We start from the raw sequence: 22,915 nt of genomic DNA on the forward strand, positions 1-22,915 counted from the left end.
AATTACCATGGTTTGTGGAAATTTATATTTTATATTTATTTATTTTATTTATATTGACTATAACTATGTTATAGCCATTTATATTGCAATATATTTATTAGGTGGGTAGGGGAATATATAATTCATGTCTGTCATTTGATTGTAATATCATTTGACAGTGGTAGTGAGTAGTCATGTATGGTTTTACCTGGGGCAAATTCAAGCTCAAATTGATGCGCAAAGTTTTGCTACGTTTTCCAGGTTGAACAGAGTCCTCAAGAGAATGCAGGCAGATAAAAGCAATAATCCAAAGAATGTGAAATAGTCCAGTGACATTGTTAAAATAAAGACAGCTAAAAACAGCAGGTTAGAAAACCCCACATCAACATAAAAACAAACAAATTGTTTTTATTTGAGTATTTATTTTTACAATGGGATCATTTTACAAATTTATGTTCCAAATTGTTGTTGTTGAAGTGAAATAGACTGTTGGGTTTTTTTGTATTTTTCAGTTAGGTCTAACAGTAGTATTCAGGTAAGCTAATGAATAAAGAAACAAAGTAATCAAATGTAAAATAACATTGAATAATCTTTATTGTAAAAATGAAACACAGTTTAATCAATTAAAGTTACACAAGTTAATCAGTCAAGAGCAGTAAGTGATTTTCTCTTTGTCTTTTGTTGTTTGAATATTATTAACAAGAGTGGGATGTTTATTAGGCTGCTGTCCCTTTAAGACCTGACGCACACACAGATCCAAAATACTGTTACTACACAATGTGTTTATGTTAAAGGGTTAGTTCACCCAAAAATGAAAATTCTGTCATTTATTACTTACCCTCATGCCGTTCCACACCCGTAAGACCTTCTGCTTCATAATTACATTTAACTCTGTAGTGTGGACACATATGAACACTGAGCGTTGTTTATGATACACAGAGGATTTTGCTGTGTATCATTCAACTTTAAAGGCACACTTCACTTTTTTTGAAAATAGGTTCATTTTCCAACTCCCCTAAAGTTAAACAGTTGAGTTTTACCGTTTTAGAATCTATTCAGCCGATCTCCGGGTCTGGCGGTACCACTTTTAGCGTAACTTAGCATAGTTCATTGAATCTGATGAGACCAATAGCATCTCGCTCAAAAATGACCAGAGTTTCGATATTTTTCCTATTTAAAACTTCAGACTCTTCTGTAGTTACATAATGTGTTATAAGACCGATGGAAAATGAAAAGTTGTGATTTTCTAGGCTGATATGGCTAGGAACTATATTCTCATTCCGGCGAAATAATCAAGGAACTTTGTTGTCGTACCATGGGTGCAGCAGGCGCAATGATATTACACACCGCCTGTGACCCCCTGCTTGCACAGGGAGCATGCCTTACAACCATGGAGACATTTGTGAGAGACGCTGTGTAATATCATGTAAAGCCATACCTTTACATAAATTTAAGAGAAAAGAACAATAGCTATGGGCCAGGCCACAAAAATTTCCAAGGATGTTCTTTTAAAACAGAAAACACAACTTTATTCATTTGAAGTTAGTTGTCATTCTAAATGTCTAAAAGATGTTCCAAGGTTTTCGCCCAACATTATGAGGACATGTTAAAAATATTCAACAAAGTATAAATAACGTTTTTGAGCTAACCTTTTGAGAACATTATTGAAGAACAGATAACATTGAACAAATGTTCTGTTAACAATACTGGAAGAACGTTTGTTCATAACTTTGAAAGAACCTTGCCAGAACGTTAGCCAAAGTTCTGAGATCTTTCCCTATTAGCTGGGGTGGCTTTGTAGAGCACTCTGATGGGGGGATGGAATCTTGTGATTTCAAAGCTAGCTTGCTATTGCTTAACCTACATTTAAGTGTCCAAATACTCTATGTGGGGTTACTGTATATAACATCTCAGCTTTCTATTTTTTGCTAGAACTCCCTCAAGATGGGTGACTGGAGTGCATTGGTAAAACTTCTTGACAGTGTGCAGGCACACTCCACAGTCGGAGGGAAGGCCTGGCTCTCTGTGCTCTTCATCTTCCGGATCCTAATTCTGGGAACAGCAGTAGAGTCTGCATGGAGTGATGAGCAGTCATTTTTCAAGTGCAATACACAACAGCCTGGTTGTCAGAACGTCTGCTATGACAAATCTTTCCCCATCTCACACATGCGTTTATGGGTGCTTCAGATCATTTTTGTGTCCACTCCTACGCTTCTGTTCCTTGCACACGTGTTCTACACAATGCGCAAAGAGGAGAAGGCCGACGGTGGCAACAAGAATCATCAAGGCTCAGAGCCCCGCAAGGTGAAGATGAAGGGTGCTCTCCTGTACACCTACATTGTTAGCATATTTTGCAAATCTCTCCTTGAGGTGGTCTTCCTAGTCATCCAGTGGTACATTTACGGCTTCAGCCTGTCCGCTGTGTACACTTGCGAGCGTTTGCCTTGCCCCCATCGGGTGGACTGTTTCCTCTCTCGACCCACGGAGAAGACTATCTTTATTATCTTCATGTTGGTGGTTTCTCTGGTCTCACTTTTGCTCAACATCATAGAGCTCTTATATGTTGTATACAAATGGATCACAGGCCATGTGAAAGGCATACAAAACCAGTCCCCCACTGATCAGCAGTTTTCAGTTCTATTAGAAAATGAGGAGGATGAGCAGTCGAGGTGCAAAAGCCATCGTAGGGTAGCACATGTAGCGGCGTTAAGTATTTAAAATACAAAATGAGTTACTGTTAAAGTTAACGGTTAGTTACAGCTAAAATAATTGGTAATCACTTTCAAAAAAAGTATTTTGATTACTGAATTAATTATTCACAGTTTAAATTTAAGATTTATGTATTTGAATTGCATGTAAAATTTCCATCCTTTTGGATTTCACAGTTTTAACATGAACTAATAATCTTAACGTGATTCATATTTGTCAGTCATACATAAATGAAACGGGTACAATTTACAAAATCCAGTGTTAAATTAACACTGATAAGTGTTCATACAGAGCAAAATCAACTCTGCTCAGAGTACATACGGTCCCTCTCTAAATAGTGTTAAAGTAAGACTGGCCACACACTTGAAGATTTTAATCCCGATTTTATGCCTGATTTGCACCCCCAAAGATTAGATTCGAGGATTGGCACAAACAAACATGTTTGATATGTACGACTTTTACGATCGGCTGCCTCTGACATGATACCCACGATAGCCAATGAGAGCGAGCAGTCGTCACCTACCGGATGTTGCGTGCTTCTTTAGCTGATACTTGGCAGCCACAAAAATGCCACGAAATGGGAGTACTGAGAAAGAAGTTAACCCATAATCTTTTTTTTTTTTCTGTTTTGTTTCCCACTGTAAAGCAGTGTGTGGCAGGAGAGCCTGCTGACAACATTGATACCTCTATATATTTTTTTTTCTCAAGTCACGTTTGATCTTGCGAGTCTCTGTGAGATCTCATTTCACTGTGAAATTGTTCCTGATATCAACAGGTGTGTGTGGTCTCGCAGTCCGGTCAAATCATCTAGTGTGTGTGCGTTCAGAGGATTATAATGATAAAAATCGGTTGAAATTGCCATTATGTCTTAAAATCAGTTAAAATTTGAAAATTGTCTAGTGTGTCCCAGGCCTAACACTAAAGCAGAGTTAAAGTTAAATATATAATTAAGTGATGATTGAGCATTAGTGATGAGTACCTGCTGTTAACAAGCAGAATCATTGATGAAAAGAGAAACACAATAACTACAACTGACTTCAGCCACAGCATTAAATGAAATCAACTGAAGATAAAAGAAGACATTAAATCTCTGAAGATCTCAGTAGAGGAGCATTAAACAACTCCACAAACAACATTACCAGCTTCACTTTTTACTAACCAGTTTGACTTTATTTCTGTCACACGTCTACAGAAGTTCTTAATGAGAATTAACAGAGGTTAAGATGTTGATGTTTTATTGGTCAAGAAAAAATGGTGATCAGTGTTTGGTTCAGTTGGGCTCTTAACCCTTGACTTCCTATTTGTTTTCTGCAACAATGCATATGATGTTGTACAGCAGAGAGATCAGTGCTTTCATTTGATGAAATAGTCATCATGAGCTGGCCTGATTGAATCCAAAGTAACTAATCTTATGTTCTGTCATTTATAAATTTATAAGTTTCACGTTACCAACACTGTGAAACTACAGCATGAAAACAAACTGTTGTAGAACCAAATATCATGAGTGATTTTAAAATCATGTAGCGCATAAATGTTTTTTTAAACTATTATTTAGACACACACCGACATCAAGAATCAGCATATGAATCTCAGCAATGGTGATAACAAAATGCCTCATGCTGCAATGCATGCTGGGTATCACCATAGTACAAAACTCTATCATGCACTGCAATGTGAATAATTATTGTCACCACCACTAATTATTGTGGATTGGTGTGGACAGGTCTAAAAGCAGTAATTGTTGTTCATCTTAAGCATTGAAGCATTATGGTGGTATTTGTTTAATAGAAGTATTTATTTATTTATTTATTTATTTATTTATTTATTTATTGGCATTTCTGTAATAGCTGAATCTGTCAATAAACCAGAGAAAGAAAAAAAAAAAAAAAAAACTTTGACGTTCATTCAAATGTCTTACAAGCAGAATATGTCAGCTGATCTGCTCCTTCAATTTTTTTACTCAATGCACAAGGAATTACTATGAAACAGTATTACACTTGTTTAAAAGCAATTTATTTAAAAAAAATAAAATGGTCAAGAGCCCAACTAAAGCAAACACTGACCGCCATGATGGTGGCATAATTTTTGAAAGATAAAACATCAACTCTGTTAATTCTCAATAGGAATTCAGTAGACGAATGACAGAAATAAAGTCAATCTGGTTAGTAATAAGTGAAACTGGTAATGCTGTTTGTTGGAGTGGATTAATCCTCCTTTGCTGAGATCTTAAGAGATTTAGGCCCGGTTTCACAGACAGGGCTTAGGCTAAGCCAGGAATAGTCCTTAGTTCAATTAGGGCATTTAAGTAGGTTTAATAAAGGTACCCTAGAAAAAAAAAAACATTACTGGTGTGCAACATAAGACAAAACAATGGCGCTGACACATTTTAAAATATGTCAGTGCATGTTTCTTTCAGTTCAGACAGCTGAAACATCAATTTTAGTCTAGGACTAGCTTAAGCCTTGTCTGTGAAACCGGGGGTTAATGTCTTCTTTTATCATCAGTTGATTTCTTCTAAGGCTGTGGCTGAAGTCAGTTGTAGTTCTTGTGTTTCTCTTCCTTTAAGTGACTCTGCTTGTTAACAGCAGGTGTTTATCACTAATATTCAATCATGTTACTTTAACACTATATAGAGAGGGCCCATATGTACTCTGAACAGTGTTGATTTAACTCTGGGGATTTTGCTGTGTATGCATTCAAAAAATATTTTGGCCTAAATTTAAGATTTTTGTATTTGAATTGCATTTAAATTTTCCATCTGTTTGGAATTTAAGTAGCATAAACAAACTATTATATTGAGGGGCTGTTTACACAATACTGTTTTCAACTAAACACAGAAAATGCTTTTTGGCCGTTCATTTACACGACAACAGTGTTTTGGGGGCCTGAAAAATGCAAACTTTTTGAAGGTTTTGAAAATTGTCTCTGTGTAAACTACAAAAAAAAAAAAAAAATGTACATCATTGTCATGTAAACCTAGATTTAACTGTTTGCTCCTATATTGTGTGCAGTGACGTGACAAAGACAGCACACCACACACGAACAGATTTGACTGAGAACAACTTGGAGCTTTGGTTAGCTTTTGTGTAATGCACTAATCTCATTTTGTACTGTGTGTGCCTTCAGCCCTTGTGCCATACTGTAGGCTTAGTTAGCCACGCTCTGGGGAGCTGTATTGTTAAAAGGTGTAAACTTATTTATATTGAATTAAGTTACTGCTTTTAAAGAAACTGTCTTTGTAAGAAGTGGGTGCCAAATTAATTTAATATGACTTTTCTCCTGTTTTTGAATAGCAGGGAAGTAAGAATGTGTCATTTATTTTCACACTTTTGTTGTTGATTTAGGGAAGACACATGGCCAGAACTACAGGTTTTCTGTTTGTTATTTTGGCCTGTCCCCTCCCAAAGTTCATTTTATTTTCTCCAAACATAATTAAATTATTGTTAAAAATAAATGCCTACTTGTGCTGCATTCCATTGCTTGTGGGGAGTGATTGTGGGAGCAGGAGACGGGACTCTGGGTGACTCACTCTCACGGAGGAGTCACTCTTTAATGTTAAATTTTAGCACATTTGTAACCCTCTTCTTTTCATTCAGTCTGTCAAGTGGACTATATTACCAATGTAACTAATGTAAGGAATAGTGAATGAGGGTATAGGGTGTGATTTGGAAGACAGTTTCTGAGTGTCGACTTTAAGGGCTGTTAATTCACAGTATATTCCAGTAGGTTGCTTTCTCAAAAATGACAAATATTACAGAAAATGCATTGTTTTCAACAGCATATGTGACCCGATCTGGCGAAATGAGTCGGAAGTCGCAACGTTCTATTTTAGGATATGGGCCAATAATGTGGAAAAACAATGAAAAAAAAAAATTTTAAGCTAATTTCAAAGAACAGACTTTCAAAAATAATCTCCCAAAGTTTCGTAGTCCAGATAATCGAGTAAAGGTATTTAAATGGCTATTAAATTTGACATGGTTTTACTAAATTCGCTGGACGCCCCTAACTTCTCAACTCCTCTCGTCACTTATGAGCATTTCCCGGTATCCCCTGAAACGGCATTATCTCTGCTCTACAAATATGGTGTTACACGTTGTACAGAACCAATCAAAAAGCTTAGAAATGTAAACACACTGACCTAAACGCTGATTTTTAACAATGGGAAGCCCCGTTTCGACTGACAGGCACGCGATCGGTCCAGCCATCCTCCTGTCAGACTAGCGCGCCTTATAAAATAAAACTCCCATTTGCGTGTCTCTCTTTAAAAGCCAATAAAAATTTAATCCATATAGGTAGCACAAAAATTCTTTTTGCATACAAAAGCAAAGACTTTAAACTTTCATATCAAGCCTCCAACATGCTTCTGTTGTGTTGTTTTCACCCTCTAATGAGTCTGAGTAATATGCGTTTACAACAAAAACAGCACAGCAGCTAACTGAATACAAGTACCGGTATGTATAATTCACATGCTCATAACTTCATGAAAAATGCACAGATCATAAAAATCGCACAACAATATTTAAAGCAGATTCTCAAGATTAAAATGAATCCAAAATCAATATAATATTACATTGATCACAAGATATTACTCACGGAATGATTTAACATACTTGGCTAAAAACATGTCTCTCATCTCTCCGGGATGCAGTGTGCATCCAATGTTCCCGGACCCATCCATGTTTCCAACGTGGAATAACACATAATAGATATCATTTTAAAGCTTAGAAGCTCATCTTTTTAATGCATCTAACCTAACGAGTGCTGAGAAGTGCCTCTAAACCGGAGTTTACCGCCCGTTGGCGCCACCTGGCTGCGAAAAAAATGAACAACAATTTTTCAAACTATTCTTTATAATATCACCACGAAATTTGAACCAGATGCAGCTCACATATAGGAGAGCATCACCAAAAAATAATTTTTTAGCGATCTTATTGTGTTCCTGAGTTATTCCATGTCAAATAAAAAATTTTTTTAAAAATTATATATATATTTTTTTGTCTGTTATCAGCTGTTTCTCGGCAAGAAAATGTCCAAATGTAATTAATTTATTTTTTAATGTTTTCTATCAAATGATACCTACCGTTTGACTCTCCTTGCTACAGTTTTGGAGTTATGAGTCTTTACTTTTGTGTGTGTCGCTCAGGAAAAAAAAAACTCTAAAAAAGCCTTCAGGTCTTAAAGGGTTAATTCAAATAAATACTTTCAAATAATTTGAGCTTCAGCCTGGTTTAATAGCATTTTTATATAAAAATGTCTTTGGTCAAATTAAGCTGTAAAATAAATAGTTTATCCCTTTAAATGCAATGGATTTTGAAAGATATCAACAAAAAAACGGGCAAAAAACTTTAAAAGCGATTTTCTCAGGTTTTCAATTTGAAAAAGAGGGCAGACGAGCATAATTAAAATGGGTATATCTTTAAAACCATTCAAGGTATGACTTTTACTAGGATATCATTTTAAAGCTTATTGTCTCATCTTTCCATTGATACCCAAATCTCAATTTTGAAATTTGGGTCACTGTGACTCATTTTGCTGGATCAGGTCACATATTACTGTTTTCATGGAAAACAGTATTTTACTGTTAGAATTTGGTGGGGTTTTTTTATGGCAATTTTTTACAGTGCAGTACAGCAACAGTTTTTTGTGTAACACTTTATTCCAATGGTCCAATTTAGATTTGCAACTACATTTCATCAGACAGTGAACTAATATATATATATATATATATATATATATATATCATATATATATATATATATATATATATATATATGATATATATATATAATTCACGTCTCTTTGCCCATTTTCAGCTATCCAGGAGTGACAAGCGGACACTATTATACCAATTTAAACCAGCTGTTTTCTATGTCAACATGCAGTAAAGTGTAATTTATTCCTGTGATCAAAGCTGAATTTTCAGCATCATTACTTCAGTCTTCAGAGTCACATGATCCTTCAGAAATCATTCTAATATGATGATTTGATGCTCAAGAAACATTCATTATTATTATCAATGTTGAAAACAGTTGTTAACATTTTTATTTCATGATGCTATGATGAACAAAGTTCAAAAATAGAATATTTTCTAACATTATAATTCATGAATAAAAGTATTGATTATTTTTATTTCTATCCCCCAAAAATAAAATTAAAATTCTTACTGACCCCAAACTTTTAATGTTACAAAAGATTTCAGACAAATGCTGTTCTTTTGAACTTTCTATTAATCATAGAATCATGAAATAAAAATGTAAATTACTGTTTTCAACATTGATAATAATCATAAATGTTTCTTGAGCATCAAATCATCATATTAGATTGATTTCTGAAGGATCATGTGACACTGAAGACTGGAGTAATGATGCTGAAAATTCAGATTTGATCACAGGAATAAATTACACTTAAAAAACAGTGTTTCACATACAGTATGTTGCATTTATGGGTTTCATTATCCTAAAGCTCCTTCTCAAGTGTTTTATGACATACCTGCTCTACTGTTTGAGAAATCTTCAGTATGCTTAATTTTAAAATGGATGGCATCTGACTTCCACTTCCAACGTCCTTCCGGTCCTCTCAACCTCTGTCGAAAGTCCTGAAACAGACCTCAAAGTGGAAATTCCACAGCTACATCTTCAGTGCACCCCTCACCTCGCTCCTCAAAGGCCAGCCCAAGTCTCTGTCCTGGACTCCATCTGCCTGGGAAGCATTCCACCAGCTCCAAGAAGCCTTCCTCACTGCTCCGATCCTGGTCCATCCGAACTCTCACCTTCCGTTCACCGTCAAGGTCGACGCATCCTCCACCGGGGTCGGGGTGGTACTATCACAGCGGCAGCGGCATTGACCATCGCAAGACAAGATTCAACTTTACGGTCTCCTACCACCCTGGTAACAAGAATTGCAAAGACGATGCTCTCTCCCGGCTGTGTCAACCTGATCCAGAGAATCCCGATCCTGAGCCAATCCTTCCTCCAGCCATGATCGTCAGCCCCATTCAGTGGTCCATCAACCAACGTATCTCCGAAGCTAACCGCCTTGAACCAGCTCCGCCGGGAGGTCCCGAGGGGCTCCTCTACGTACAATCCACCGTCAGCCCCTCATGGATGTGGCTCACACATCCCCGGGCTCTGGACACCCAGGCAGTGCACGTGCCCTCTTGCTTCTGCGGCAACACTACTGGTGGCCCTCCATGTCTCAGGATATCTCTTTTATTACTCGTTTATTATCACTCTTTTTAATGTATTTTTTCAAATATCAAATAAATGCAGCCTTGATGAGCAGGAGGAACTTCTTTCAAAAGCATTTTAAAAATATTACTGAACTTTTGAATGGTAATGTGTATGTATGTATGTATATATATATATATATATATATATATATATATATATATATATATATATATATATATATATATAATTGTATATATATGAATAAATTAAATTTTTTGAAACATATGACTTCTAATTTATTCTTCCAACAAGTAAAATTGTTTTGTGTGTGTTGTGGCAAATGCAAAGTAGAACCAAACTAATCTTGTTGTTTGTTAAGGCCAAAGGTATGTTCCCACACCTCTGTGCATTGTTCACAGTATGCCTACTCTTTTCCCAGTGAACCCAGAGTATGCCTACTCTTTTCCCAGTGAACCCAGAGTATGCCTACTCTTTTCCGAGTGTAACCACAGTATGCCCACAATACCCACACTTTGCCCACAGTATATGCTTGCTGTGGGCCCACAAATGGCCCCAACAGGGGCCCACTCTGCCCACAGTGGGTTGCCCGCAATGGCCCCATACAGGTACCAAAGAAGCATGTTTGCTGGGATAACTGTATATTTCTCTTTCTTCTATCTTCTAAACTAAATCATTGATTTTTTTAGAACCGATTCCAATACCGATAATTTGTTAAATTTTACTTTACTTTAAAAACTGTTTTTGGCTTGTCAAACTGGCGCCTTCCATTCCTTCTATGTGCTTCTCCTTTTTACAGTCTCCCAGAAATAATGGGTATTTCCAAAATATATGGTCACATGTCAATAAAAGGGTAAGATACAGGGGCCAAGATACAGGGGGTGGGTCAACTTACCCACGGGCTCATCTTACCCCACTCTCCCCTACTCAGGTGACGTGTAATGATTGGTTAGATAATGAGTAATAAGGTGCATTAGAGTCTTCCAGGTAGAACTTCTGTTAAAGCTCCCATTTCTACTAGTGCCTAACCAAACCCTTTAACCATTACTCTCCTACAGTTGGATTTAATTTATTTGTATATTTATTTGTTTATTTATATGGATCCCATTAGCTGAAAGTCTGGGGTCCTGGGGTCCATTCTAAAATGTTACATTACAACAACAACAACAACAACAACAACATCAACATCAACAACAACGTTTCAATCATCACAGTAGATAAAATATACACATTACATTACATTACATGTACATACATACACACACTCATACATCATACAATCTGGTTTCGGTCCATAACAGGACGAGACATAAATACAATATGATTTATAAATGGTTCATGCAATTACATGCAAAATCAGGATTGTTAATCGTCATTTTTTTTTAAATTATTTGTCAGCCTGGATGAGCCTTTAAAACTATACAGTTGTAGTTTGTTAAAATTGATCCTGGAAATACTGGATTTTGTTGTATCTTGTTTGAAAAGTTTTAAAACTGTAGCTCATGTGAGTATTTTGAACTGAGAGGTGAGCAGGGGCCTGTTTCAGAAAGGAGGTTAAGTGAGGTTAAGGTTTAACTACCGTTCAAAAGTTTGGGGTCAATAAGATTTTTTAATGTTTTAAAAGAAGTATCTTCTGCTCACCGAGCCTGCATTTATTTGATTAAAAAATACAAACAAAAACAGTAATATTGTGAAATATTATTCCAATTGAAACCAGCTGTTTTCTATGTCAATATACAGTAGTAATGTGTAATTTATTACAAGTGAAATTTATTTCTGTGATCAAAGCTGAATTTTCAGCATCATTACTTCAGTCTTCAGAGTCACATGGTCCTTCAGAAATCAATCTAATATGATGATTTGATGCTCAAGAAACATTCATTATTATTATCAATGTTGAAAACAGTTGTGTACCATTTTTTTTCAAAATTCTTCGATGAATATAAAGTTCAAAAGAACAGCATTTATTTAAAATAGAATATTTTCTAACATTTTAATTGTCTTTACTGTAACTTTTGATCAGTTTAACTCATCCTTGATTAATAAAAGTACTGATTAATTTTATTTCTATCCCCCAAAAATATTTATTAAATTAAAATTCTTACTGACCCCAAACTTTTGAACGGTAGTGTATAATGTTACAAAAGATTTAGATTTCATATAATCAGAAATGTTTCTTGAGCATCAAATCATCATATTAGATTGATTTCTGAAGGATCATGTGACACTGAAGACTGGAGTAATGATGCTGAAAATTCAGCTTTGATCACAGGAATAAATTACACTTTACTGTATACTGACATAGAAAACAGCTGTTTTAAATTGGAATAATATATCACAATATTACTTTTTTGGTTTGTATTTTTAATCAAATAAATGCAGGCTTGGTGAGCAGAAGATACTTCTTTTAAAACATTAAAAAATCTTACTGACCCCAAACTTTTGAACGGTAGTGTATGTCAAACCCCAGAAAGCAGGGTATGTCAACTCAGAGTTTAAGTTTTAACTCAGAGTTGGTTGAAACCTCCTTATTGAAATGGGCCCCAGATATAATTGTGACTATTTATTTATTTATTTTGTGCTTTGAAATTCTGCCTCAAACCTCCTTGACATTCATTATTAATGTCAATTACATGTTTTTACTTAATCTAAACTATACAGTAAGTACACAAAGGCCAATATTTCATTCATAACACCTACAGTAGGTTGTATATTTTTAATGAAATTCAGCTGTGGTTTAAAATCTACTCCTCATCTGCCATTCATGTGAGCAGCATAACACTAGACTCTTATTTACACTGGTCTAAAAGAGTCTGTTATAATCATACAGAAAAGAGGAAAATATTTTCTAATATTGCTGCCAAATCAGGCCAAAAATCATGTAAACCCATTAACTTTTAAACTAGCAATAATTGTTTAAAATGATGTATGCTTTGATTTATTTTTTACCTCAGTTCAATTAATGGTGGATTGTAGACACCATTTAATACACTTGTGTGGAACAACTTGTTACTCCAACATTCTGTTTGTGGGTGTTGAAAGGACTGATGATGGATACCATTCATGTGTAATTATAGACTTATGATATTCTAAAAATGTAGCCAAACAAGGAATGATCATCTACCAGTCCAACACACACAGGGTACATTAACTTATGGAAATCAGTTGCTGCCACCTCCCGACTCACCTAAAATACAATACTGAATTGCTGAGACTCTCAGACTACAATTTCTGTCTGTGGCTGCTCTTTTTTTTAATAAAAAATGTTTACATGTGGATTATTGTATTTAATAATCAGTCATTCTAATGTTATTTCAACAGTATCATATGAGGTTCGAGTTATCAATTAAGCCTGAGCCATAGTAAAACATTACTTTAAGAGAGAAATAGGGCTGTAGTAGATTTTTCATAATAATAATAATAAGCTTTAATAATAGCTTAAAAGGATTAGTCCACTTTCAAATACATTTTTCCTGTTAATTTACTCACCCCCATGTCATCCAAATTGTTCATATTTTTCTTCCTTCAGTCGAAAAGAAATGAAGATTTTTGGGGAAAACATTCCAGGATTTTTCTCCTTATAGTGGACTTCAATGGCCTCCAAACAGTTGAAGGTCAAAATTACAGTTTCAGTGCAGCTTCAAAGGGCTTTAAATGACACAAGACGAGGAATAAGGGTCTTATCTAGAGAAACATCACTCATTTTCAAAAAAAAAGTATATGGTTTATATTGTTACAGTTGTACAACTAGACACGACAGAGACAAAGATAAACGATACTTTAATAATACACAGAAGACTACAATAAGGGAAGACAGCATTTACACATGAACGAGAAAGGACAAGGAGTGAAGGAGATGAGGCAAAGGAAGACCGCTGTGGAGCCAGTGCAACCGAGGATACCGGAGGAGCTGGAGGGAAGGCAGAGCCCGGTGGAGCCGGAGGGATGGAGGACAGAGGTGCAACCGGCAGCCAGAAATCCCGAGGTGGAACCAGGGTGATGCCTGACCAAAGCGCAGCCGGTGAGACGAGGAAGCCTGGTGGAGCAGGTGAGGTGACGTGCCACAGTGGAGCTGAGGGCGCGATGAGCCAAAGCGAAACCAACGGGTCAGAGGACCCAGGTGGAGTCTGGGTTTCTGTGGCTGGAGGTGAAGACAGGGATCCTTACGCCAAGGCCATGCTGGAGACTGGAAGCCCCGCAGCAAATCAGTAGCATCGTGAAGAGGCGGCTGAGGAAGAGATGAGGGTCGGACAGGAACCAGAGGAGTCACAGCAGTAGAAGTAGGTTGGTGAAATAGAGGAGGTGGGAGAGGGAGGCTGGGTGGGCAATCTGCAGACATAGGGGGCGCTGGAGATACATGGGGCACAGGAGATACAGGGGTGTCTGCAGAAATAACCTCAGAAAACCAGTCTATTAAATCCTCCTCTAAATAATTAAATTGTCTCCCAGTGTCCATATGGCTTTCGCACTCAGCAGCGGGAGTATAGGCTGGGCTTCCATCCGAGCCCTCAAACTCCACTAAAACTTCATCAGTGACGGGCATTGTTGCAGACTCGCTCACCTGGTCAGATATCATAACGGGCTCTGACTCCGGGGTGAAGCACGGCTCAGCTGGGCTCGCTGGCGCTTTCTCCGCGGCAGGCGCAGGCTCCGTGTCTGCGTTGGAATCAGGCTTCAGCTCCGTTTGGCTGGGCGTAAGCTGACTGGGCGCTGGGTTTGGTGGAGTGGTGCTGATGGGCTCTGCTGGGCCGATGGTGAATGCCGAGTTGTTGTTTATCAGCACCCACTCCACACATGTGGCGAAATCTTCTCGTGGACCCCTACCTGGGAGGCGTGCACGGGACCACCCGCTCAGGCTGGTGATGTAGAAAACACAGAGCGAGCGGTCAGGATAGTGTGTGAGGCACGCCAACTCCAAAAAGACCATGGTGTGTTCCTCCGGGGAGCGGTCCTTCTGCTCCAGGCACAAGAGGGAAACAGCAGGTTCCATGGTGATGGGAAAAAATAAACTAAAGAAAACGCCGCAAAAAATAAACTGTATGGGTCCGTTCTTCTGTTACAGTTGCTGTACAACTAGGCACGACAGAGACGAAGGTAACGATAATAGCGATACTTTAATAACACACAGGAGATTACAATAAGGGAAGACAGCATTTACACATGAACGAGAACAGACAAGGAGTGAAGGAGAACACTAGGTATATATACAAGAGACTTACAAAGGGAACTAAACAAGGTGATGAGATAATTAACCAGACACAGGTGGAACAAGTGAACTAATCAGACTGGGGAAAACTGGGTCACAGGGGAAACAGAAACAGCAGATATGTGACATATATAAACAAATGATCGCCTTCTGCTTTCCGTATTCTTCTTAAAGCTTACGCTGTCTGTCCTACGCCTTCCCTATTCTACTAACGGAAAAAATGTAACTGGTGCTGCGTTCGTTCCGTAAGTAGATGATCATTTTTTTATATAAAGCACATACATTTACATTTTTTTTCGAACATGACCAATCATTATTCCTCGTCTGGTATCATTTAAAGCCCTTTGAAGCTGCACTGAAACTGTAATTTTGACCTTAAAGTGCATATTTTAGGTTTTTTCGAGATGAATATATAACCTTGTACAAAAATACCAAATAAGAAGGTACAGCAGGGTTTAAAAATGTTTTGCAGGACATAAGGGCATGAATTTAGTAGATAAAGTGGCGGTCTCTATAAAAAAACGCTTTTTTTTCAGCGTCGCGTCATTTTACGTCACTAAAGGGAGTCACTCTGTGTTGACTCAGTGCAGAGTAGGCTGGTATTCAGTGACAGCAGTCGTGAATCAGTGTGTTTTCTGTAGTTTTTGTATTCTATTTATCATCGTCATGGTAAATTAATGTGTTTGTGGAGGTTGCACAAACTTCAGCCTGTCAGGACATCGAGTCCAGAGGTTTAATAACAAGAAAAAGGACGCTGCTATCTTCCGTGCTGGTGTGTTTTGTGCAGGTGAAGAGACGGGACACTTCTGCATCTGCTTCGAAAAACACGTTTATTATAGACCGGATGATTATCATCCCGGCGATATAATGGAGTTCAACATTGTAATACTTCTGTAAATGATTATATTAAATGAATAAACATACACACGCGAAGCTTCTTCACCGTTTTTAATTTCAACACTGATGAATACAAATTATGTACACATGCATACAGTCTCACACTCACACAAAACAGTTTTGAATTATGTGCTGGTAATGTAAATACTCCAATTTTATTCATGCCACGTAGGCTATAGCTATACTGTAAACGTATACATTCAAGTTCACACAACTACATAATCATGGCATATACATCCCCACACAGTGATCGGCATGGAATAAACTCATAACACAGAATTAATGAATAAAGGATAACATTACATGAAACACATACAGTAACACTACTATGTTCGGCCGCCGGCGGGAGACATGATCATGGATCCGTCAGAGATGCAGCTCGATGAACATGTGAATTGTGCACCGTAAGTCTTTTTTTATATATATATTTTTATTATTATTATTTCATTTGCTAACTACCAAATCAGTCGTGATGAGAAACCGCTATATCACGTAGCCTAACTTTAGTGTGGACGGATATTAACGCGCGTGACATACGCTTGATCAAGGTTTATTAGATTCTGTTATTAGTAATCAATAACGTTAGTCCTAGATGACCAATAGCTTTGCTATTGCCTGATTCTTGATAATAATCTGTACAATATTGTGGTCTGAGCACATATCGTTAGCTAAGCTAACATCATTCGCTGCCCTGTTCTCCTCTGCTTCTCCTCACACAACAGCTCAATTTGTCTCTTTTGACCGTTATTCTGTCTAATTCTGGCCTGTCCCTGCTCTCTTGGACCCATAGCAGGCTAATTGTATGGCTGTGGTTAGTTATACGAGTATGAATAAACATTTACAATTTCCTCAGCGCCCGAACTGTCATTGTGATCCATTGTTTTCCTATTGTTTATATTGATCGCGCTCCCTTGAGTTACGTCACTTCCGATTTGGCATTTTTCAGATGCGAAAGTAAAATTTTCTCACAAAAAATGACTCCAGAAGCCTATGTAGCATATTTATACGTGTTTTTTCAAGAAAATCTATTTTTCATTATTTCATTATTTCAAACATTATTTTTCTATACATTGAATCACTGAAGTAACCTGCAATATGCCCTTTAATTTCTTTTTGACTGAAGAAAGAAAGACATTAACATTTTGGATGATATGGGGGTGAGTAAATTATCAGGAAAAATTTATTTGAAAGTGGACTAATCCTTTACAAAAGCAATTTTTTAGAGGTTTTTTCCCTAAATAAGTCAAAATAACTGTTTGGCTTTGAAAATTATTATTAAGTACTATTAATTATTAAATCCAAAGAAATAAATACATGAAACAGGTAAACTTAAAGTGAAGGCACATGAAGTGAAAGCCAAAGGACACAGCATTCTTCATAGATCTGTTTGCTCTTTAGGGCAAATGGAAATGATCCAAACTTACTTAGAAGTCAAAACATCAAATATCTTCTTTTCTATAGAGCTGAAGAGTCATTCAGGGAAGTTATGTTAGATTTCTGAGGTAACTGGGAATGTACTGAATTTAAAGAATATGACTGCTGACTGAAACGGATCTTCTGATCTCAGCTTGACAAGTAGAAAATAAAGTTTGAAATCAAACTTTGACGTTGGCTAGGCACAAGCCTCGATGGATCTGTTGCCTCAGGCTGCCCAATCTGTTTAGCCACAAATAAATAAATAAGAAGGAATTTCTTGTATTTAGGGTTGTAACAAACAATTGTTGTGATGATTGATCTGTCTTTTCTTCTTTCTCTTTAAGAGGCACGGCTTGCGAGCTGTAGCTAACATCTTATTAGGCGATCAATTAACCTGTTCAATAAACTGTTTAAAACATGCAGTCACCCCATCAGTACTGAGAATCTAGATGGTATAAACAAACATATAATGAATCTTGACAAACTGAGGATGGAATCGAAAGTATCTTGTCTCTCTCTCTCTCATCTGCTCATGCTGGGAGCGGCAGCGGCTCCAGCGACACACCTCCAATGCACAAATGACAGATGCCACTCATCATTAACACAGTCAATCAAACAGAAAAGCTCTTTGATGCGTTCTTATGCTTGGTTGAATGAGATTTGCCACGTATTTGTCACTGAATACCAGCCTACTCTGCACTGAGTCAACACAGAGCTCTGCAAACATCTCCCTTTAGTGACGTAAAATGACGAGACGCTGAAAAAAGTAGAAAATAAGCTGTGCTCTCTTTTGGTCGGTTAACAAAAACTTCTCGTTTAACATCATGTTGTCTTCAATTACGTGTCAGATGTCTCTGAAATCACACTATTTACACTCATACATATATTAATTATAAATAATTATTCAATGAAGAGATCGATAAACAAATGTTATAGTCAGTCAGTAAAATGAAATGACCGTTAATTTTTAAATTATGCGAGTGCGCGGCTCTCTGTGGAATACAGAAGCGCGTGCTGGAGAAGCGTGTGATCAGAGGCGCGCAGTAATGAAAGATAACACTTCATCTCTGTGGCCCATTGGTCTATCATCTGCAATAGTTTGGTTATAATGAAATCTAAAAATAAAAGTTACCTGCAGGGAATGTTCTGGGAAGGTTCTCTTTAGGTTGCAAAAAATAACAACAAAAAAAACCTGCAGGGAATGTTCTGGGAACGTTCTCTTTAGGTTGCAAAAAAAGAATCAAAAATAGATTTTCTATAGGGTTAAGGTCTGGCGAGTTTGCTGGCCAATTAAGAACGGGGATACCATGGTCCTTAAACCAGGTACTGGTAGCTTTGGCACTGTGTGCAGGTGCCAAGTCCTGTTGGAAAATGAAATCTGCATCTCCATAAAGTTGATCAGCAGCAGGAAGTATGAAGTGCTCTAAAACTTATACGGCTGCGCTGACCTTGGACCTCAGAAAACACAGTCGACCAACACCAGCAGATGACATGGCACCCCAAACCATCACTGACTGTGGAAACTTCACACTGGACCTCAAGCAACGTGGATTGTGTGCCTCTCCTCTCTTCCTCCAGACTCTGGGACCCTGATTTCCAAGGGAAATGCAAAAAAAAAAAAATCACTTTCACCAGAGAACATAACTTTGGACCACTCAGTAGCAGTCCAGTCCTTTTTTGTCTTTAGCCGCTTCTGACGCTGTCTGTTGTTCAAGGGTGGATTGACAAAAGGAATGCGACAGCTGAAACCCATGTCTTGCATACGTCTGTGCGTAGTGGTTCTTGAAGCACTGACTCTAGCTGCAGTCCACTCTTTCTGAATCTCCCCCACATTTTTGAAAGGGTTTTGTTTCACCATCCTCTCCAGGGTGCGGTTATCCCTATTGCTTGTACACTTTTTTTTTTCTACCACATTTTTTCCTTTCCTTCGCCTCTCTTTTAATGTGCTTGGACACAGAGCTCTGTGAACAGCCAGCCTCTTTTGCAATGACCTTTTGTGTCTTGCCCTCCTTGTGTAAGGTGTCAATGGTCGTCTTTTGGACAACTGTCAAGTCAGCAGTCTTCCCCATGATTGTGTAGCCTACAGAACTAGACTGAGAGACCATTTAAAGGCCTTTGCAGGTGTTTTGAGTTAATTAGCTGATTAGAGTATGACACCAGGTGTCTTCAATATTGAACCTTTTCACAATATTCTAATTTTTTGAGATACTGAATTTGGGATTTTCCTTAGTTGTCAGTTATAATCATCCAAATTAAAATAAATAAACATTTGAAATATATCAGTCTGTGTGTAATGAATGAATATAATATACAAGTTTCACTTTTTGAATGGAATTAGTGAAATAAATCAACTTTTTGATGATATTCTAATTATATGACCAGCACCTGTATTTAGGACTGGTGATTTAGCCGTGACCATTTATGTTTCTGCACAGGAGGACTTCAAGCACTGTTTCTCTTCTCTTTGTATATATGTATAAATTAAGTAAAGTTATAAATGAAGTAATTCTGCAAATAGTTATTTGAAGTGGTTTTTGTGTATATTTGATGTTTTCATATGTGTTTATTATGTATAATGGCCATTATGTGTACATGTCTTCCCCCTTGTCTTGTTAATTGGTGCTGGCCACCAATGTTTAAGTTTGTGAGCTGTGTTAGCGCTGTTTTTTGTGAGAACAGGTCCTGCAGTCCCTAGATCTCTGTATTTTGGCAAAATACCCATGTTTATTGTATAAGTTTTTGTTTGTTTGTTTGTTTGTTTTTTTTCCATTTACATTTTGGTTTACCTCAGTTGGGTTAGCATTGAAAGGAACCCCCCATCGGCCCAAAAACGGAATCCAACTTCCTGGGCTAAGGTTAATCTGACTCCAATTTCAAATTTTGAATCCGTGGCGGAAGGAAGTAGTGCTGCTGCACAAAAGAGGGTTTTAAAGACACTCCGTTGTTGTTCTTATTTATTTACACACTCGTGCCGTCGAACTGTTGTATAAACGCAATATCACACTCGTAGCCGTGCGATATGGCTGTATCGCACGGCTACTCGTGTGATATTTCTCATATATATATATATAAATATATATAATATACACACACACACACACACACACACACTATATTGCCAAAAGTATTGGGACACCCCTCCAAATCGTTGAAATCAGGTGTTCCAATCACTTCCATGGCCACAGGTGTATAAAATCAAACATCTGAAAACAGTTGTGAAATAATGGGTCGCTCTCAGGAGCTCAGTGAATTCAAGTATGGTACCGTGATAGGTTGCCACCTGTGCAATAAGTCCATTCATGAAACTTCCTCACTACTAAATATTCCATGGTCAACTGTTAGTGGTATCATAACAAAGTGGAAGCAATTGGGAACAACAGCAACTCAGCCATGAAGTGGTAGGCCACGTAAAATCACAGAGCGGGGTCAGTATATGCTAAGGTGCCCAGTGGTGGAGGGGAGGATTATAGTGTGGGGTTGTTTTTCAGGGGTTGGGCTTGGCCCCTTAGTTTCAGTGAAAGAAACTCTTAATGCTTCAGCATACCAAGACATTTTGGACCATTTCATGCTCCCAACTTTGTGGGAACAGTTTGGGGATGGACCAGCATGACTGCGGACCAGTGCACAAAGCAATATCCATAAAGACATGGATAAGTGAGTTTGGTGTGGAGGAACTTGACTGGCCTGCACAGAGTTAACCTGATAGAACACCTTTGGGATGAATTAGAGCGGAGACTGCAAGCCAGGCCTTCTTGTCCAACATCAGTGCCTGACCTCACAAATGCACTTCTAGAAGAATGGTCAAAAATTCCCATAAACACATTCCTAAACCTTCCCAGAAGAGTTGAGGCTGTTATAGCTGCAAAGGGGGGGCCAACTCCATATTAAACCCTATGGATTAAGAATGGGATGTCATTAAAGTTCATGTGCACGTAAAGGCAGGTGTCCCAAAACTTTTGGCAATATAGTGTATATATATCTTCTTCATTTATATAGCACTTTTCACTATATATATTTTTTCAAAGCAGCCTCACAGTGAAGCTGCGGCAAACCTCGGGATAAACGGAGAGAGACTAATATTAGCGTAGGCGCCATTCTTATGACATAGCGAGTACATCATGCAGGAGACACCATTTAATACAACGTTGTTACTCCAACATTCTGTTTGTGCGTGTTGAAAGGACTGATGATGGATACCATTCATGTGTAATTATAGACTTATGATATTCTAAAAATGTAGCCAAACAAGGAATGATCATCTACCAGTGCAACACACACAGGGTACATTAACTTATGGAAATCAGTTGCTGCCACCTCCTGACTCTCTAAGAGAGAGCTATAGGGCTGTAGTAGATTTTTCATAATAATAATAATAATAATAAGCTTTAATAATAGCTTAAAAAAAGCTATTTTTTCGACTTTTTTTCCCTTTTTCTAACTAAGTCAAAATAACTGTTTGGCTTTGAAAGTATTATTTAGTACTATTAATTATTAAATCTTGCCAAATAAATAAATGCATGAAATGTAAATTTAAAGTGAAGGCACATGAAGTGAAAGCCAAAGGACACAGCATTCTTCATAGATCTGTTTGCTCTTTAGGGCAAATGGAAATAATCCAAGCTTTCTTCGAAGTCAAAACATCAAATATCTTAATTTCTATAGAGCTGAAGAGTCATTCAGGGAAGTGATGTTACATTTCTGAGGTAACTGAGAATGTATTGAATGTTAATAATATTACTGCTGACTGACACAGATCTTCTGATCTCAGCTTGACAATCAAAATCATCAGCAGTATTCATATTGTAGACTCACATTGCATATAAAAGTGTTAATAAGGAAACCCAAGAGAGTTACATATATTTTGCATCTCTCAATTGCGCCTTATATTTTACAGCTCTGTACTTGCTCTTAGACTAAGCCTACATGAAAGTCATGCCATACCGCATCTTTATTTATACAATAAAAATACAGTTAGACTTTTAATTCAAGAATATTGAAAATTGATTAATAAAGACAATCTAGTATAAATATTGTTAGACTTTACATGCATTGAATAAAGATTTTATGGTAACACTTCAGTGTGGGGAAAAATTCTTGCTTTTATCTAGATCCTTATTAGTGTCATGTACTGCTTCGAGACACAAAGGTGGAGGATCCAAACCAATGTTAATTTCATTGACAAATAATTTGTCATAATTTTCATCAATGACATTTTTCACAGACAAAAACTAGACAATGACTGAATAAAAATCTGTTTTGAATGATTAAAACTATGACTAAAATGTACTCTAATTTTCGTCAACAATCAAAAACTAGACGTAAATGATAGAGAAGGACGATTTGGGAAGATATCCAGTCAGGACTGCTGTAATGTGTGGAAGATGCACACATTTGAGGTGTAACGTGCTGATCTAACCGCAGGAAACGCGGCGCTGTTGCGCGCTCTACAGGCTCATCCAGCAGCACTTCAGAATGCTTCGCAATCAATAAATAGCGCACATATATGGAATGTGTCCCCCAT

At 37.4% G+C, this 22,915-nt stretch overlaps 1 protein-coding gene across 1 annotated transcript; it reads left to right on the forward strand.

The window, feature by feature from the left end:
• Nucleotides 1–1,923: 1,923 nt before the first annotated feature.
• LOC137003880 (gap junction alpha-6 protein-like) lies at nucleotides 1,924–9,926 on the forward strand. Its single transcript, XM_067364153.1, has 2 exons — nucleotides 1,924–2,648; nucleotides 9,293–9,926. Exons 1-2 carry the CDS (start codon nucleotides 1,924–1,926, stop codon nucleotides 9,924–9,926), a joined length of 1,359 nt encoding a protein of 452 aa, XP_067220254.1.
• Nucleotides 9,927–22,915: the final 12,989 nt, after the last annotated feature.

The sequence above is a fragment of the Chanodichthys erythropterus genome, chromosome 3 (genome assembly GCF_024489055.1).
Source record: "Chanodichthys erythropterus isolate Z2021 chromosome 3, ASM2448905v1, whole genome shotgun sequence".
Classification (NCBI taxonomy): domain Eukaryota; kingdom Metazoa; phylum Chordata; class Actinopteri; order Cypriniformes; family Xenocyprididae; genus Chanodichthys; species Chanodichthys erythropterus.